Genomic DNA, 20,296 nt, shown 5'->3' on the forward strand with positions numbered 1-20,296 from the left:
TGAGCGACCAATAAAAGAAGGGGGAGGCGGGCCTGGGTGCAGTGAGCTGAATGAGGTGGGTGTCAATCAGCCGATCGTGTGGGTGAAGTTTCTCCCTGTCACTGCCTCCTTGTGTGTTAGAGAGAGAGAGAGAGAAAGAGAGGGGGAGGGCTGGGCTGGGGAAGGAGGCACTCTGAGCAGGAGCAGAAGAGCAGCAGCAGCGCTTCACAACATACACAGAGGCAGCAGCGGAGCTGCAGCATGGACTGAAGAAGCAAGCTTCCCCTCGAGCCAAATCATGGATCTCTAAACCCGGGAACCCCCCCCCCCCCCCCCTTCCCCTCCCCTCCCACCCACTACATCTCCCGATGTTCCCGGAATCCAGCCCGATGCAGACAGAGCACTAGACATGGGGAAACTTCACTCCAAACATGGTAAGCAGACAAGACATCCAAACCTTTCATAGACACTCCACTGTAAAATAAAGACCCTCTCATCATAGTTACCTTTTCTCTCCCCCCCCCCTCCCCATTTTGTTCCATCTTCTTGCTGAACAGCCGCCGTTTGCAAACCCAGAGAAAGTCCCGAAGGTAGGCATTTGCTCTTATTTTAAAGTTTTAAACTTTACGTGAGTTTTTTTAAAAAAACTTTCCTCCATATTTGACCACAGCTTCTGTTTGGAAGAAGAACCCCACGGGTCTGTGTTTTCTTTTTGTTGTCGATCTTGACTCTAGGTGACAGTTTTGTGGTGAACGCTTGTTTAAGTCGAAAGGGGCTGGAGGATTGGATCGTCAAACAGAGGAACAGCTCGGGCTCCCAGAGAGCGGGCTGGAGGCTTTCTACCGCGGTAAGGGTCGACTCACCATTCCCCACACCCTCCACCCCAGCCAGATATACCTCTTCCCCGCGCCCCCCACCCAACATCACCCTACAACCCCCCCCCCCCCCCTTCAGCTCCTCCAATCCTACATCCCCATCAGCTCCCCCATGAGTTCCCCTCTCCAACCCGACACTCCCATCAGCTCCCCCAACCTCCCAATGAGTTCCCCTCTCCAACCCTACACCCCCATCAGCTCCCCCAACTTCCCAATGAGTTCCCCTCTCCAACTCTACACCCCCGAGTTCCACTCTCCTACCCTAAACCCCCATCAGCACCCCCAACCTCCCCATGAGTTCCCCCCTCCAACCCGCCACTCCCATGAGTTCCCCTCTCCAACCTTACACCACCATCAGCACCCCCAACCTCCCCGTGAGTTCCCCTCTACAACCCTACACCGCCCCCCCCATTGGCTCCCCACCCCCTTCTCTCCCCTTCCCATCTCCCCTTCTCCACCTGCTCTCTTCACTTCTCTCCTACTTTGTGCTTCTCACTTCGCCTTCACTTTATCAAAGGGAGGGAAGGTGTCTCCCATGGTCTATGCTGTGTTTAGGAAAATCTGGAAATGAGGCTGGATGGAAGTTGCCTGGCTGAACTCAAGGCACCAAATACATTTAACACTCAGAGATTAACTTGCACTCTTCCAAAAGTGGCGGGTTAAATAACTGTTGCCCAATTTTGCTGAACAAGACTCTAGAGAGTGCGGGTTCCCTAAAAGGATTTTGTAAAAAGAATGCTTTTGGGTAGATTTTTGGGGTATTTTTGCATGGTACCAGTTGGTACACATAACAGCCGCAATTCAGATGTCATATGGAAAGTGTTAGAAATTCCCATTTGTGCATGCCTGTTTCTTTTTAACAGCCTAGGCTGCTCAAGCTCAGAGCCGATGTGTGATCTGAAAGATGTTCTTTTCATTTCCACCAACACTCCCCCCCCCCCCCCCCAAAATGTGTGCAGATGTCTGAAATATTCTTTGACCCAGGCTTTCATGGGGAGCCAGGTGTGGAACCAACTTTCTTGACAGTTTTCTTGGGGAATGGAGTGGAAGTGAAAGAGAGGATCATTTTGAAAAGTTAAAACCGGCGCCTGTAGGTTGGGAAAAGTCCAGGTGATCACTGAAGAAAATATTGTTTAAAGATATTGCCTTGCACTTTTACAAGTGTACTCTAACTGGAGGATATTTTTCCAGCATCAAAGAACCTTGATTCTGGCAAGATGCCTGCAAGACTCAGATCCACATCACTTTGGAGCTATGTTTTGTACTAAATTTGTTTTTAAATCTGTATTTTCCTGGGACAGGCATATTACATGAATGTCCAGAACATCTGCTAATTTTTTGTCTTTTTGTTTAAATGTTCTGCCCCCTTTGTAAATTTGCAGTGGGGTATTGGCACATGCTGCATTTTAAATTGAAGCATTTTGGATCAAAATCTGACTAAGTGCACATCATTTGTTTTGAAGTAATCGAAAGCTTGAAAGAAAAGATGAAAACGGGAGCTTGGTCATTATCTGTGCAAAGAGAGAGAGAGAGTGTTGAGGCTGCAATTCTGATGTCATTGTTGAGGCAAAGCTTTGAAGTGGTTACAGTTAATCCTTTGGAAACTTGGAAAATACATTTGAATTGTGTAAGCGTATTGACAAATGTGGTATCAAAGCAAAAGTTATTAGAAGTTATTTCAAGTACATTAACTGTTTGCTGTAGATGCTGCTTACAGTTTGAACCTGTTGTAGGCATGTTGACATTTAATAGACATTGAGTGACTTTTATATTTGTGTTTTTGTATTGTTTAATGGTAGTTGGTACAGACTTAGATTTAAAACTGGCACACCTAAATGTTGTTTAAATCCTTATGTGACTTTTTAAACATTTTAAAGAATACAAATGGAATGGAATTTACCTAGAATGATGATAATTTGTTGATAAAGCTGATGACTCCAAATGGGTTTGAATGCCTATTAAAGCTGGCTGTAATAAGGCAGCTTGGAATTTTCTCTAATCCTGCATCTGGTCCCCTTCTTAGTGAATGAATGGATTACAGGAGACAAATCCACACGTAGAGCCAAGACTTTCTTGGCTGCTGCACTTTCCTACCACTGGGAAAAGCGTTTTCTTTTTAAAGGCCTCTTCCCTGCACCGCCCCCCACCCTTCCCATTCTGTCCCGTCTGCTAATAAAAGCAAGAAAAGGAGAAAATAATTCATCAGCTTGTGCTGGATTCTTGTGAATGGAATGAAACTGTATCTTGACTTCCTGCAGAGTGCTGGATGAAAAGTAACAGAAGCCATGCAATTCCAATTGCCTCCTGACAAGGGATCTGAAAGTCTGCAGATTCCATTCCGCAGTTTGTTAAACTTGGCCATCAGTGTTAAGTGTAATGATGTTTTTTTTCCATCAGTTGATGTCTGATGCATTTTAATTGTCAGTTGTAATTCGTATATCCCTAAGAAGTCATGTAGATTTCATTGTCCTAGGTAAGCAAGGCCAGGACTTCAAAATGAAAATTGTCTCAGAAACAAAAAGTTACATTCCTAATTGGAGTTGAATGCCTATAGTATAAGAGCTTCTGCACAACTTGGATTCAACTCCAGAGTGCAGACTGTTATAATTCTGTGGGGCTTGTCAGTGTTGCCTATGGAATAGAAATTATGGGAAAGTGTCAAAAACTATAATGCACTGTTGTTATTTAATGCTGTGGTATGGCTCCCTAGTGGCACAAGTGAGTAAACCTACACCACCCGGTGTAGTATTGGGGCATGCAGAGCATGAAGGTCCCAGGCTGGGATTCACCAGTCTATGCTGGATACACTGATCACTGCTGACTGAGGCAGCTGTAGGCGTTGGGTGTGGAAGTGGAAATCATGGGGGAACACGGGCTTGGGGGACCCTATAAAATTGTCTCTGGTTTTATGTTGGGAAATGGGGGTGGGGGAAAACAGTGAAGTTTTTTCCCCCAAATTTTGGTCAAGCAGCCCTTGGTAGAAATTTGTCATTTTGAATGGTGGGTCTGAATAGAATCAGAGTTGGTTATATTGTGTTTGTAATCAAGTAGCCACCAGCATTCAGTGTTGATATTCTCACATGAAAATTGCCACTTATTCAATGGAGTAAAAACTGGTTGTGGAATCATACCCCACCATAATTCATTGTCTGAGGGAGAAAACACAATTTTGTGCCAGGCAGCTTTGGCGTAACACTACTATTACCAGCTTCATCATGAGTGTAGATTGAATTGAACTTTTAACAGCCGGGTTGGTGAGAATTCTCAATTGCAATATTTGCTTTCACTGTGCATTGCAGGAGGAGTGACTTTTTGTGTGTAGCTGTATCAAAGTCCTGTTTTACTGCTTTTGGAAACTAATGAGATTTCTAATGATTGCCAGAGGTCTTTTTGCTGTTTTTGAAAAATAAATGGTAGTGCAATAGTTATTGAGTTTTTAAAGAAATGTTTTAAAATTTGTTTTGGCGGTTTTTCATTTAGTTTTATTTGCATTGAGTGTGTCTGTAGCAGTATAAGAAGATCTCTTCTAAATTATTTTGGTATCATTACCAAAATGTGAAATGACAGGTTTATAGTGTATGCTGAGTGGTGTGACAGATACTAACAATATCAAAGGATGTAGGGATAGCACAGGAAAATGGTGTTGAAGTAGAGGATTAATTGTGATCGACACTGGCAGAGGAGGCTGAAGAGCCTGAGTAGCCCACACCTATGGGGAAGGTGTCAAAAACTATAACTACCACTATCTCAGTTCACACTCCAAATAAATATTGAGATGTTACAGCTGCCTTGTATGTAGCTTTGTGCACTTGTATAGGTTTACAAGGACACTTGCTTTCAAAGCATTTTCCGTGGTACATTGTTGTTCCTGTGAGTGTTTTTTGGATAGGGTAAGCTCCTGGTATAACCTGCTGCAAAAATTGTATAGAAACCTGGTAGATGTTTGGATTGCATTGCACATTTCTCTACTCTTTATTTTTTGTCCTTCTTCAAACTTTTTCAATAATACTTTTCTTTCAGATTCAGATGTTCACTAACCAGTGGCATGATGATAGATAAATATTTCTCTAGCTTTTTTTTGTCCTATGTCTAATCTATGACTCTTCAAATTTAGTTAATGTCATGAGAGATTACAGAATGTTGTAATTTTCAATTTAATTTATTTCAAACTCCAGGTGGCTTCATTGGCAAGTTTTGAAAAACCGTATAAATGATAACAATTTTACTTTATTATCTTCTATTTTCTGTAAAGCAGATTGTAGTTATGTTGCATACATTTTTGTGTTATTAAATGACTGAGAAAGGAGACATACTATTTACAGTTTGAAGTTTTCATTCTAAAATGCTGCTAGGAAAGAAAAGAGAGAATTGTACTTATATAGCACTCACAACCATTGCACAAGCTCAAAGCACTTCGAAATTACTTCATTGTAACATCACCACACTTTATAACCAATGTAACATTGCAATCAATCTACACACAGTAAGCACTATCAAAACACAATGTGAGAATGACCAAATGATTTTTTTTTGTGATGTTTATTGCATGTTAAATATTGGCCAGAACAATAGGGATACTCTACTCCACTTCCTCAGAGTGACAAACATTTACGAGAGAAGTACCCAAAGTTATTGATTATTTTGTTATCCATCTACAAGAGCTCACAATACTTTGATTTAATGTTACTTTTGAAAAAATGTCATTTCTAGCAGTGTAGAACTCCCTCACTGCTGTTTTGGACTTAATTCAGAACTTCAGCATAAGAAATTAATTCCCTTAATTATAGTTCTTAATCATACCATTAAAAACATCTTTAATTCACTCACTAGAGACTTTTTTGTGATCACAGTATGGCAAAAGGAGACCCAAAGAGATTTTAAGTTCTACTGGAGGAAATTTGATCACTACAGAATTTCTGTGGAGCATTTTAGTTGAATCTCACTGTGAGCATCATTGAAGAAAGCATTTTGACAAGGACCTTTGGAATATTGTACAATAAAAAGTTTAAAAGTGTGAAAAGAGAGAATTTTTATTTAATAATGTATTCTCTCTCTACTTTCCCCATTCCTGTTTCTGAAAGACTTGATATATTGTTATGGCACTGCTGCTGTTCTAAGTAAATGAGAAAGATCGATAACATTGTTCTAACTATTTATTGTTTCATATATTTGGTGCTGTTAGTGGCTGACCAACAAAATAATCAATAATTTTGGGTACTTCTCTACTCAATGTGGCTGGGAATTGTAGGCTTTTATTTACACAAATGATCAAACTGTTAGCAGGCACATGTCTTACATAGGCTTTCTTTGTAGAAACCCATTAACCAACCTTACTGAAAGGTCAAAGGGATTAACCAGATTGAGTTTATATTTGCTATAGTGTCCGGTGGCAGAGGCAAAACTGTAGTACCCATTTAAAGAGAATAGATTTTCAGATCATGAATAGTGCCTGTGAAATGGCAGTAGCATCATCTTGTGGCAACTTACATCAGTGGAGATTTAAAATGAGTAAATTGTTCTTGGAAGTTTTGACATCATATGAAATTCCACCTTATGTCGAGTGCATGTGTGTAATATGAAAATGTACCCAAAGCTGTGCATTTGATTAGTTCTTCTAACATTATTAAGCATTAATTTATTAAGTTCCACCCAATAACTTATTAAATTGCATTTTCCTGATGTCATATTGAATTCACTATCATTGGGTAGCATGTGAAATATATTTGGAAAATGTAGTTGGGAACTTTGTCAAGTAAAGAATTTCCTGCCCATTTATAATACATTATTCTAGAATAATCGAACAATACATATGAGAAGTAGCTATTTAGCCCATCATGCCGTGAGCTATCCAATTTCCACTCCCAACTCCTTTCATGACTGTTTTGCAGATCTTTCCTCTTCAGCTAATTGTACAGATAAAATGGACCTAAATGCTCCACATTAAATTGTCTTGAGATCAACACTGAAACTGATTGAGGAAAGCCTTACATTTTGAAAATGCAAATGACAATCTAGGTAATGTTAAATGTTTCAATGATTCTACAGTTTTTATGTGTATTATTTTTGAAAAATTTCCATTTGACCACACTGTAAGTATTAATGCACTTCTAAAGATTTCCTGCAAATGTTGTTATTCTTCCAGTTGTTCATTGTCTAAATTACTGGCAGACCCTAAAATGTAGCAAATATATTTATTACTTCAGAGTGAGATACTGTGCAAATATACAAAGGAAATGAGAGTGCTAGTGTTATGGATCCTTTGGGGGTGAAAATACAGAATACCCATCATACCCAGTCATGCAATATCTGGTCTCCCTGCTACAGGAACGATGTTGTGAAACTTGAAATGGTCCAGAAAAGATTTACAAGGATGTTGCCAGGGTTGAGCTGTAGGGAGAGGCTGGATATGTCGGAGGCTGAGGGGTGACCTTATAGAGGTTTATAAAACCATGAGAGGCATGAATGGGGTGAATAATCAAGGAATCCAAAACTAGAGGGCATAGGTTTAAGGTGAGGGGGAAAGGCTTAAAAAGGGACCTAAGGGGCAACATTTTCAGAGGGTGGTGCATGTATGGAATGAGCTGCCAGAGGAAGTGGTGGAAGTACAACATTTAAAAGGGATTTGGATGGGTATATGAATAAGAAGGGTTTGGAGGGATGTTGGCAAATGGGACTGGATTAATTTAGGATATCTGGTTAGCATGCACAAGTTGGACCGAAGGGTCTATTTCCGTGGTGTACATTTCTGTGACTCTATGAAAAGAAATGTAGATCACTTTTTTAAAACAAAAGTTGAGAGTGCTAGTTAATTGGCAATCTGCAATTCTAAATTCTGTTGCATTGCTGTATAGAAAGCATGAGGTTGTTTAGACTAGTACTTGGTTGGATGATGGAAATAATAGCCACTTGAACTTGTGTCTGAAACAAAAGCATATTTAATGTAATAGTCACAATTTGGCAAGTACTTCCTTGAGATGCATTGCAAACGGACCATGTGTAGCATCTGAATGAATAGGTCTGTAAAGTGCCAAAAACTTTCTTACATTTGAACAATTAAACTATACATAGTTAGATCATGGAGGTTGATCCAGGAATAAAATGGTAAATGACGTGGAAAAAGTAAACTCCAGTCAATATTACTTTAAATTATGAATTGAGTGAAGAGGTGTTTGGAGGGGATAGTGATGTCATAGATTTAAACTGGTAAATGGCTACGTTAGGACAAAGATTGAGAAATTCAACGATTTGAATTGAATTTAATTTATTGTCACGTGTATCGACGCACAGTGAAAAGCTTTGTCTTGCGAGTAATACAGGCAGATCACAGAGTTAAGTAGCATAGATAAGTAAATAATGGGTAAACCGGCAAAAACAAAAACACAGGTACAGGCGAATGTTAGAGTTTGTGAGTCCATTCAGTATTCTAACAACAGTAGGGTAGAAACAGTTACCAAACCGGCTGATGCTTGTGTTCAGGCTTCTGTACCTTCTCCCCGATGGTAGACTTGTAGAAAAACATTACCAGGGTGGGATGGATCTTTGAGAATGCTGGCGGCCTTTCCTTGACAGCGGGCCTAGTGGATGGATTCTGTAGATGGGAGGTTTGCCTTTTGTGATTGTCCAGGCCACGTTCACCACTCCCTGTAACTGTCTCCGATCTTGAATGGTACAGTCCCAATACCAGGTAGTGATACATCCAGACAGAATGCTCTCTATGGTGCACCTGTAAAAGTTGGCAAGGGTATTCACCGTCATGGCAAATTTCCTCACCTGCCTGAGGAAGAAGAGACGTTGTTGGGATTTTGTGACCAGTGCATCACATGAAGAGTCCAAGAAAGCTTGTTATGGATGATCACTCCCAGGAGCTTGACACTCTCCACTCATTCCACCTCTGTGCTATTAATGTGTAGGGGGATAGAGTGGCAAAGGCAAAAACACTGGATGTATTTGCAAAATAATTGGATGTTGCAAAAGAGTTATTGTAGGGTGTTTCTGGATGATAAACTAATTTAGGTCAAATAATCTTCCTTGTCCAAAATACATTATTTATGTAAAGGAAAAACCAAGCATTGTGATCTAGATGCCCTTAAGTATAACATTTTGAAATGGAGAAATCAACATTTATTTCCAAACCTATTGTTCGAATAGATATGTTGTGGTCACAAGCGTTGAAGTTGTACGTCTCTAAAGAAGCAATATTTGTCATGCAGTTTTCTTTCTTCATCTGCATGAGTATCTATGTTCTAAAATAAAACATAGAGTTGAGATTAACTGTTAAGTTTTGTTAGATTTTACTTGTGTAGAATCATATTAAATTTACATTAAGGAAGCAGGCCATTCAGTCCAACTGCACTATACCAGTGTTTGTACTCCTTGTGCATGCCTCACTCTACTCAACTCTTGTCTTCCAGCCCATAAATTCTCTAATCCCTTTTGCCTTTATGTTTGCATTAACCCTCTCCTTGAATGTGTTAGTGTGTTCTGCTTCATGTGCCAGTGAGTTTCATATTCGCAGTGCTCACTGTCAGGGTCCCACCAGTTTACTTTTTGATGTACAGTATTTTTGTACAAAACATTTAAATTGAGGGGTTCTGATTGAATGACTGGGGAGAAACTGCAGGTGGGTTGATATTCAGAAGACCCCAGTGATTTAAAATAATTGGCAAGATAAACAGAGGGAGTATAAGAAATGTTTTTACGCATAGTTGTTAAGATCCGGAGTGCACTGACTGAAAATGTTTTGGGAGAAGTTCCAATAGTGACTTCTGAAAGGAAATATTTTTTCCAAAAGAGCAATTTGCAGGATTTGCATATAGGAAAGAGCAGGGGAGTGGAATTCATAGGATAGCTCTTTCAGAGTGCCTGTCTGGCCTCTTTCTATGCTGATTCTTTGAAGCTTGTGCCGTGCGGATTGGTGTCAGCAAGGCACAGTGGATACTCGACAGCTCCATGGAATGGAGATAAGTACCTGAGTTTTCAAAGCCAAGCATTAATGATATTGAGTTCTGTTTCCAGACATTAACAATCAAAACTATTGGAATATTAATTTTCAGGTAGCCACCTCCTAGTTGCAGATGCAGTGTAGTGTGGTTCCGGATTATTTTGCTTTTTCTGATTAAAAGAACACACCCCATAAAAGATCCAGCCAGTAAATGCACTTGCCTTTAGTGGGGGGAGAAAGTACCAGCACCTGTAACTTGGCATTTTGAACCAGTGAGACCTTCACATCACACAACTACCACAGATGAATGAATTGGATAATGGTGTTTCATATCTGTCTTCAATTGGGCAGTGTTTCAAACCATTTGAAAAAGCCTGTGCAAATGTTTCCACTGATGCAGAGAGGTTTTAACTAGATTTTTTTGAAAACAAAATAATGTATTATCAAAAGCCGATGTTGAACTGGCTGCTTGATTGATCATGGTTTGCACGGTGAAGTTGACCACACAGTGCTGGTGGGTAGGAATGTCACTGTTAATACACTTAAACAAATTTGTCAAAGTCGCAGCTGTGTGGAGTTTCTTCCCTTGGCAAGTTTGAAAACCCTGACCTATCCACTAGAATGATCATTGAACACACTCCATAGATTGCCAGCTTTGAGAAAAACCATAAATATAATAAAATATGGTAATCGGGTAAACCTGATTGAGTTTTTTGAAGAAGTAACAAAGAAGATTGATGAAGGCAGAGCAGTGGACATGATCTCTTTGGACTTCAGTAAGGTGTTCGACAAGGTTCCCCACGGGAGACTGGTTAGCAAGGTTAGATCTCATGGAATACAGGGAGAACTAGCCATTTGGATACAGAACTGGCTTGAAGATAAAAGGCAGAGGGTGGTGGTGGAGGGTTGCTTTTCAGACTGGAGGCCTGTGACCAGTGGAGTGTCACAAGGATCGATCCTGGGTCCACTGCTTTTTGTCATTGAAATAAATGATTTGGATGTGAGCATAAGAGGTATAGTTAGTGCTTGCAGATGACACCAGAATTGGAGGTGTAGTGGACAGCAAAGAAGATTACCTCAGATTACAACAGGATCTTGATCAGATGGGCTGAGAAGTGGCAGATGGAGTTTAATTTAGATAAATGTGAGGTGCTGAATTTTGGGAGAGCAAATCTTAGTTGGACTTATACACTTAATGGTAAGGTCCTAGGGAGTGTTGCTGAACAAAGATATCTTGGAGTGCATGTTCATAGCTCCTTGAAAGTGGAGTTGCAGGTAGATAGGATAGTGAAGAAGGCGTTTGGTCTGCTTTATTTTATTGGTCAGTGTATTGAGGACAGGAATTGGGAGGTCATGTGGCTGTACAGGACATTGGTTTGGCCACTTTTGGAATATTGCATGCAATTCTGGTCTCCTTCCTATCAGAAAGATGTTGTGAAACTTGAAAGGGTTCAGAAAAGATTTATAAGGATGTTGCCAGGGTTGGAGGATTTGAGCTCTAGGGAGAGGTTGAATACGCTGGGGCTGCTTTCCCTGGAGCATTGGAGGTTGAGAGGTGACCTTATAGAGGTTTATAAAATCATGAGGGGCATGGATAGGATAAATAGACAATCTCTTCCCTGGGGTGGAGGAGTCCACAACTAGAGAACATGGGTTTAGGGTGAGGGGGAATGATATAAAAGAGACCTAAGGGGCAACCTTTTCACACAGAGGGTGGTATGTGTGTAGAATGAGCTGCCACAGGAAGTGGTGGAGGCTAGTATGATTGCAGAATTTAAAAGGCATTTGGATTGGTATATGAATAGGAAGGGGTTGGAGGGATATGGGCCAAGTGCTGGCAGGTGGGACTAGATTAGGTTGGGATATCTGGTTGGCATGGACAAGTTGGTCCGAAGTGTCTGTTTCCGTGCTGTACGTCTCTATGACTCTATAATTCCACCAGGAAATCTTCATTGAGCTATCAATTTGTTAAAAAAGAGTACTCTGCAGAATTGATCTACAATCAATGGTGAGAGAGGAAGTAGAAATTCACATGTATTTCTGGAAGATTACATGATTCCTTTTAAAAACTGGCCTTGCAGAACACAGTTCACTAGGACTGCAGCTTTTTTTGCTTCTTTGAGCTGATTCTCTTCCATTACTCTTGAATAAACAACAGTAACATCACAAAGATGCTGCTTTTGCAGGCATAATTCTAGCTATTTTGATCGTGAGCATTGGGTTTCCAAGTAATTTTAAGAAAGACAATTCGATTTGTTTTGACTTCCCAAATTCTGAATGGTGTGTAGGTTTCTCCAGTGCTAGAGACAGTTATGAATTTGTAAAGCATACAGAACTTTGATGCAACGAACTGATGATTAAAATATATAAAAGCACAATGAATGTTTGTTTCTGGAAGAAGGACATTTTGCAGCTTGTAAGCTCTGCCAACTTCTTTAGGCAGGATATAGACTATTACACAACTTTTCTTTTGCACTTCCCTTTGGGATTCATTGAAAGCTTTGTCCCTTGGGCTGGGGCCACATTGAAAATGCACAGGGTATGACTGAGAAGATTCTATACAAAGTCCATTTTCCTGGAGTGAAGGGCAACAGCTGGAAATGCATTTCACTCTGGTTTTAGACATTTAAAACCTAAAATATCAAATATTCAAATTTAATTGTAAAGGGAATAAAAAAGAAAAATGCTTGTTTCAAGATTACTTACTATGGGAAGGCCTAGAGCATAGTACAGAAACAACAGGATCTGGAATCACTGCTATCTGTTCTTTTTTGCACAAACAACTTCTTTATATTCTCTCACAACAAAATCTAGTTATGTGTGCTAACTTGCATCTGGCCTCCTTTTAGGTTTTTGAGATTTTAAAAGCTGGATTTTAAAGTTTGGAAGAATAACTGCTTTACGCTTGCAGAATTATCTCTCTTTGGGGTTTGAAACATGTGCCACTGAAGTTATGTTTCCTGTCTACAGTACCTTTGGGAATGCAGATTTTTTTTTTCTTCCTCTTCTTTTCTCTTCTCCCCCCCCTCCATCCTTTTGCATCAATATTTCTAAAGTTTGGTTTCAGCAAAACTTCAAAGATCAATAGTTTTAACTTAAATTTTTAAGTATATGTTTTAAGTTGCATAGTATATTTTGAGGCTTCAGTAGACACTCAAAATGTATTACTGTTGGTAGCTTGGGTGCCTGTTGTACGGACAGTCACCACAAAAGCTAACTTGCAGCTAAGGCTTTTCTTGACATAAGTCAGCACAGAGGAATTATTCGGCTGACTTAAGTAGGCTTTGAATTTGTTGATAAATTAATTACCTGTTAGATTAAATCATTTTCAACCATTTAGATGATTATTCATCTGAGTTCAAATAAATAATGTGGTATTGAAATTTAGCCCAATTCATAATGTTGTTTTTCTTCTCATGCATTCATCATGTCAAAGGGAGTTTCCATTATTTTCTTGGTGTCTCTGTATTTCCACATCTGTAGAAAATGTATTGATGTAACACTGATGCACCCTATTGTAATGAAACTCTAACCACAGGTTGTTTAACTGCGGGTTTTAAAAAAAAGTAATGTGTGCAACAAAAACAGAGAAAGTTTAAAACACTCATCAGGTCAGGTAGCCCCTGTGGACAAAAGAGACAAGTTAGCTAATCAAGGATAAAGCTGTTTTAAAGAAATTTTTGTCCCCAAGATGTTTTCTTACTTGTTTATTTAGGTGTTTATTTGTTCTAGTGACTTCATGGCTTTGTGTGACTATATTGACTGCTTCGCTATTAAGCCACTTTAGTAAAGGATGTCTGGGGTCAGACATCTGATCTGAACTAATTCTCACGTGGGATACCAGTAGGGGGTGCTGCAGTTGACTAAATTGCTTTAGTGCAAAGAGGTGGGAGTGGTGGAAATAGCGAGTTTTTCCTGTTCTCTGTTCCTACTCTGTGAGTTTGCAACCTGCAACTCATTAAGAACTTGTGCAACTCCCAAACTTAATTGATTGGAACAATTTTGATGGTAATTAAATGGCTTGTTTAGTTTTAACATTTTTTTAAAATTTGTGAGAAAGTAGTCATTCCATTAATTACTTCTTGTATAATCTTTAAAATGTTTCAGAAATGTGACCCTATCTTGTTTTTCATCAGTATTGACTTTTAACATTGCACCTCACCCAGTGCAAACCCAGTGTACTGATGTTAAGTGCAAACAAGCTTTATGGGTGGAAGCTAATACTGTGAATTGTGTTTTTTTGATTATATTTTTAAAATGGTACTTGTTGTTATTAAGAGCCAGTAATCCTAACTGAAAAGTGTATGTCCAATGTGTGTAGGGCTAGGGTCAGCTGTGATGCTTCCTAAACAAGATTACTTGCTGGACATGTTTTGATCAGACTCTTTGATCAAGATTGATTGCTTGGATGAGCTCTTAGAGGGACTGATCCAATAACTGTAGTAATAACTCACACACAAATGTAAACCATTAAGTACATTTTCTTCCTGTTTGTAATCCTAAATGATTTCCCCCAAATACGCAAGCAGAAAATGTTGTGTAGACTTTTAAAAACTCTTTAAATATAATTTACTTCAAGAAGATGTACTATTTTTGTATGTAATGTGCATTTACTGGAACATTTTGACATATTTTCTGAAGATTAAGTGTTTTGAATTTTTTTGTAGTTCATTAAATAAACTATTAATTGATTTGCTGCTTTGTTATGTGCCCTGTACATTTTTCTTGTCAGCAAGTCTATGAGGAAATTTATTTTTTTAATACTGAAACACTTTTTTTTCTCTCAACAAAGCTATAATTTACCCATTTCCTTTCCTTTGGAATATATTTGCTGGTTGATGGTGTGTACTGGAAAGAGACAGCTGGTACTCGTTCAAATTCTAAGCAACATTGTGCAAAAAAGCTGAGTCCAGGAAAGCTATTCTTCTGTGTTTACAAGTTTTAAAAGACCTGTGAATTCCTCTGTCAAGTGGCCTATTTTGCTGAGATTGCTGTTGACTACATAAGTAGCTGGACCACAAGAACACAATGTGTTGCCTCAGTTGAAGCGAAGAAAAGATGTAGCTCTTATGTTGCTGAGTTGTGCATTTTACAGGGAAGTACATGTCTTCACAGACCACTGGGTTAGAATTTGCAATTAGCCTGCTTGGTTTAATGATTACGTAAATATATATTCTTCAGTAAGTACGACCAATCACACCTGGTTGAAGATATGTAGTAGAAATTAATTGCACTGTCTGACTGGAATTTTGGATGTTTTGAGAGCTTGTTCTTTTGAATTGGTGCTTTTAACTATTCTGTTGAAGTATTCCACAAATTCTGCGAGAGGTTCTCCCCTTTCATTAGTGTGAACCAGTCGTAAAAGTTGAACTGAATTCTTTGATAAACATAAAACTATATATTAGGGGATGGAATTACAAGGTAATAACCCGAGCTGGATGATTAAGAAAGAAGAACGATATTGGTAACCTCGCAAAGTGCAAGAGGGAAAGGGCATTATGCACATTATCTGAACAGCTGGTATCCAAACCAGGTGGACTGATGTTAAGAAATGCACACTAGGTTTACTGTTGGAAATTAATACATGATATTGGTCATATAACTGATGGGCCAGTACTGTAATAGAGTGCAGCTGCTGACTGCAGTCTTGACTTTGCCTGCCTTGTAAATGGGATTGTGTTGCTGCCTGTGGAGCCATGGAGAACTAATTAAAGAGCTCATTCTTGCACTGGTATTAGCATCCATTGTGAAAACATTGTTGCTTGCCATATGTGCTGTGGAATCTGTATTGCAATACAAATCCAGCAGTTTCTTCATTGCAATAGTCTGTATTGTTTTACTTAAAGGAAGTAGATGATGCACTTTTTTTGTGCATTTTATTATTTTTGTAGTCCTCTTATTAACATTTTATGTAAGGAAAATTAAATGTTGCGGAGATGTAGGAAATTTTCTCCATCATCTTATTTTAACAGTGGTATTCAAATTCTAACAAATACCAATGCTTTCCTTTTACTTAAAATTGTCTTACAGCACATTAGCAGTTTTTTTTCTGACAGTCAAGAAGGATACATTTAAACCAAAAGTCTGACAAGCAGATCAAATCTTACACACACTTTTTTTAATGATAGCAATTACATTGATGATACAGAATCTTAATTCCTAACTCAGCAGTAGAGTTAGTGGTACATGGTACATGATAGTTGTAACTTTGGAAGATATTCTGATTTCAACAACATTATTTTGAGAGGCTGCAAGGAAAAGCCAGGGAACGATAGACCAGTGACCGGTCAGTGGTGGGTAAGTTGTTGAAGGGGATTCCAAGAGACAGGATTTCAATGAACTTGGAGCGGCAAGAACTGACTAGGCATAGTTATGACTGTGTGTGCATGGGAAATCATTTTTCACAAACTTGATTTAATTTTTTTTGAGAACGTGACCAAGCAGATAGGTGAGGGCAGATTGTAGACTTTGTCTTCATGGACTTTAACTGGACGTTGTCTTCAAAGCCTTTGACAAGGTTGCGCATGGTAGATTGGTTAGTAAGTTTCGATCACATGGGATCTGGCGAGAGCTTACTAATTGAACACAAAATTGGCTTGACATTAGGAGACAGAGTAGCGATAAAGGGTTGTTTTTTGGACTGGAGGGCTGTAACCAGCAGTGTTCCACAAGGATTGGTGCTACTGTTGTTTGTCATTAATATATACGATTTGGATGAGAATATAGGAGGCACAGTTAGTAAGTCTATGGATGACAGGAAAACTGGTCGTGTAGTGGACAATGAAAAAGATTCTCTAAGAGTTCAAAGGGATCTTAATCAACTGGGTCAGTGCACTGATGGGTAACAGATGGATTTTAATTTAGATAAATGTGAGGAGTTGCATTTTGGTAAGACAAACCAGGGCAGGACTTGCTCAGATAATGGTAGGGCCCTGGGGAGTGTTGTTGAAGAAAGCGACCTAGGGATCCAGGTGCATGGTTCTTTGAAAGTGCGTCACAGGTGGACAGGGTGTGGAAACGTTGTTTGGCATGCTTACCATCATTGGTCAGAGCATGGAGTATAGGATTTGGGACATTTCGCGCTGTACAGGACATCGGTGAGGCCACTTTGGAATACTGTGTACTGTTCTAAGTGCCCTGCTATAGGAAATATGTTATTGAACTGAAAGATGCTATTAAACAGATAAGATTTACAAGGATGTTACCTGGACTGGACGGTTTGAGTTATTAGGATAGGCTGGGACTTCTGTCCTTGGAACCTAGGAGGTTGAGGGATGACCTTATAGAGGTTTGTAAAATCATGAGGGGCATAGGTAAGGTAAATAGTCAAAATCTTTTCCCTACAGTAGGGGGATCCAAAACTAGAGGGCAAGTATTTAAGGTTAGAGGGGAAGATTTAAAAGGACAACTTTTTCACAGTGAGTGGTGCATATATGGAATGAACTGCCAGAGGAAGTGGTAGAGGTAAGTACAATTTCAACATTTAAGAGACATTTGGATGGGTATGTGAATAGGAAAGGGTTAGACAGATATGGGTCAAATACGTGCGAGTGGGACTAGGTTAGGTTGGGAAACCTGGTTAGACCAAAGTGTCTGCTTCCGTGCTCTATGAACCTATGACAGTGAATCTAACTTCCACCTCCAGCTTTAGTCATCATGTAATATGGGTCTCTCCACCTGAGTAAAATAATTATGATCTTTCCTATTCCCAGGGATACAAGGAACGAAGCATTGTGGTCCTTTCCTATTTTTTTGTTACTCTTACTAGGGTATTGTGGATGACAGGTGCTTGGCATCCCAGAGGAAGGTTTGTGCCTAGGAAGTGAGTGTGTAGATTATTCTGTAGTGGAGTAATGGCTTCACAGGCAAGCAGAATTCCATCTTCAATCACACTTCATGTGTACCTATTTGCAGAATTCATAGCATAAAAAGGAACTTTTTTTCTCTCTTATCCTCTATCCTTGGAGGATGTAGAACTTGCCATCACATGGGGCTGGAGAGTTTACGGAGGTGAGGATCTAGAAGGTAAAAAGGACTTGCCCGCTGTTGTTCCCTGACCTGTTTCCCATGTTACAATGGACAGGGAAGGTACCGGCACCGTACCTGCCATTAAGTCTCTGAGTCTCATTTCACCTCTGCTCTACTAGTTTAAGTACAGGAAGGCCTGCATCCAATCAACTTTCAGCACATGGGCTCCTGTTGGACAAGAAAGGGCATCTCTCCTTCAGGATATTCCATGTTGTTATCGGGGCACTTGCTCCAGTCCCGAGGCCTTACCCCCTCCTACACCTCCCAGTGGGTTCTATATTCCAATGTTAACCTCATTTGTTGTTGGGGTGCCAGGTTGGACTGTCTAAACTCCCATATGTGTCCTGGATCCCAGACCTCAGATACTTCTTTGTGGATTGTTTGTAGTCCCAGCGGTGACCTCTACAGAATTCTGGCACTGCTGGAATGAGGCAGCTAATGGCCAATCAGATTGGACAGTTGTTCTCTCAGATGGCACTTCCTCTCAAAAGGAGATGGGAGTACCATTGTCAATCAATTAAAGGTGTCCCTGGTATAAAACCATCTAGGGGCAGCTGGATTTTGGAAATAAGGAATCAATGAATATTCAGATAAGATTAGGCAAAAAAAAGTGAGATGCTCATGTAGAGACTGGTACATTTGCTTTCATATTATCTGCTGAAGTTGGATAAAAGCTTTTTTTCAAATCACGAGTGAGGACTGCCAAATTCCTCTGTGCTGTAGCTTTCTGCATTCTTCCCTATTCGCATAATATTCAGTTCCTCTGTCCTTACTACCAAAATATATAAACTCCTATTTTCCCACATTACATCCCATCTGTCAAGATTTTTTTGTCTGTGTACTTAACCTGTCTATGTTCCTTTGTAGACTCTGTGTCATCCTCACAATTTGCCTTAGTACAACATTGGTCCATTCATTTCTGTCATCCAAGTTATTTGTATGTATTGTAATAAATTGTGGCCTCAGCACTGATCCCTGTGGTACTCAAGTTGTTGCAGATTGTCATCCTGAAAATGACCCTTTTATCCCAATTCTGTTAGTTTGCCAATTCTTATAGACATGCTGGTACAAAACCCCTCCCCAACACAATGAACTGTTTCGTTACTTATTAAGTAGTTGAATGTATATGATATATTTGGAAATTCAAACATATGACATCTTTAGTTCCCCTTTATCTATTGGGCTTCATATCTCATTAAAGAGCTGTAATAATTTTGTCAAGCATAATTTCTCCTTCTTGAAGCTATGTTGACTCTGTTCATATTATGTGCTTCTAAGTTCTCTGCAGTTACATCCTTGTGGGCGGCACGGTGGCCCAGTGGTTAGCACTGCTGCCTCACAGCGCCTGTAGACCCGGGTTCAATTCCCGACTCAGGCGACTGACTGTGTGGAGTTTGCACATTCTCCCCGTGTCTGCGTGGGTTTCCTCCGGGTGCTCCGGTTTCCTCCCACAGTCCAAAGATGTGCGGGTCAGGTGAATTGGCCATGCTAAATTGCCCGTAGTGATAGGTTAAAGGGGTAAAGGTAGGGGTATGGGTGGGTTGCGCTTCGGCGGGTCGGTGTGGACTTGTTGGGCCGAAGGGCCTGTTTCCACACTGTAAGTAGTCTAAAAAAAAAAAATAGACTCTTAACATTTTCACAGTAACAAATCCTAAACTAACTGGCCCATAGCTATCTTTCTTTTTGTCTCCCTCCCTTTTTGAATAAGGATGTTACATGGGGGTTTTCCAATCTTCCGGGATTTTTGACAAATCTACAGATTCTTAGCAGATCACTACCAATGCTTTACATGGTTTACGGGTTGTGTGCTGCACAGTGTAGTAAGTTATCATTTGGTTACAAGGTAAGTAAGTTGCTGTAGTTTTTTTATGATGTGTGTTTTGTTGCACAGTTATTATTTAAGAAGATTATTCATTAAATAACATTATTCTACTAGCTTCTCTCCAGATTTTGACCAGTGCAGAATCTGGCTTTTGGAGCATTTCTACTTAAAGAGCTGTGGTACTTGGCTGACCCTGATAATTCGTAACAACATCTGAAAAACGCCAACAGCTACAGTGTAAACTTTGAGATAAATGTGTGGATGTTGTAAGAGGAAAATGTACACATGAAAGTGATTCCAGGATTCTGCAAACAAAGCTGTCAGTTTGAAATAGTGATCTGCACAGTTTGTAGTTCAAGATCTGAGATTATAAAAAAAAATTGAAATGAACATCATTGTTTGCGCTTTTATGTTGTCATAAGATGTATTATCCGTTTGAAGTATCAGCGAGTGATGTGGTGCCTGGAAGCTTGTTTTCAGATGAAGAATTGTTTGCAAAAACCACATTTTTACTTATTTCACTTTAATTGTGGTTTGAAGTGGGAAAATGACGGTTTCATAATGAAGGACTGAGGAAGGAATTACTTTCGAGAAGCAAAGCAACTGAAACTCAGTTTGTTATGTTTACACTGTTGCTTTGCATCATCCAGT

General features: G+C 39.7%; 1 protein-coding gene across 3 annotated transcripts in view; it reads left to right on the forward strand.

The window, feature by feature from the left end:
* Nucleotides 1-210: 210 nt before the first annotated feature.
* The window catches only part of nkd1 (NKD inhibitor of WNT signaling pathway 1), a 110,733-nt gene continuing 90,647 nt past the window's right edge, over nt 211-20,296 (forward strand). The window contains exons 1-3 of one of the 3 annotated variants that reach the window (XM_043706957.2): nt 211-413; nt 537-569; nt 714-826. In XM_043706957.2, coding sequence (XP_043562892.1) covers nt 389-413; nt 537-569; nt 714-826 — 171 coding nt within the window. In that variant the 5' untranslated portion in view covers nt 211-388. The remainder of the gene's footprint in view (nt 414-536; nt 570-713; nt 827-20,296) is intronic. The other 2 variants (XM_087995894.1, XM_043706958.2) reach the window with 2 other exon arrangements.

Source organism: Chiloscyllium plagiosum, unplaced genomic scaffold (assembly GCF_037043375.1).
Source record: "Chiloscyllium plagiosum isolate Xiang-an unplaced genomic scaffold, Cpla_swu_hap1 HiC_scaffold_17, whole genome shotgun sequence".
Classification (NCBI taxonomy): Eukaryota; Metazoa; Chordata; class Chondrichthyes; order Orectolobiformes; family Hemiscylliidae; genus Chiloscyllium; species Chiloscyllium plagiosum.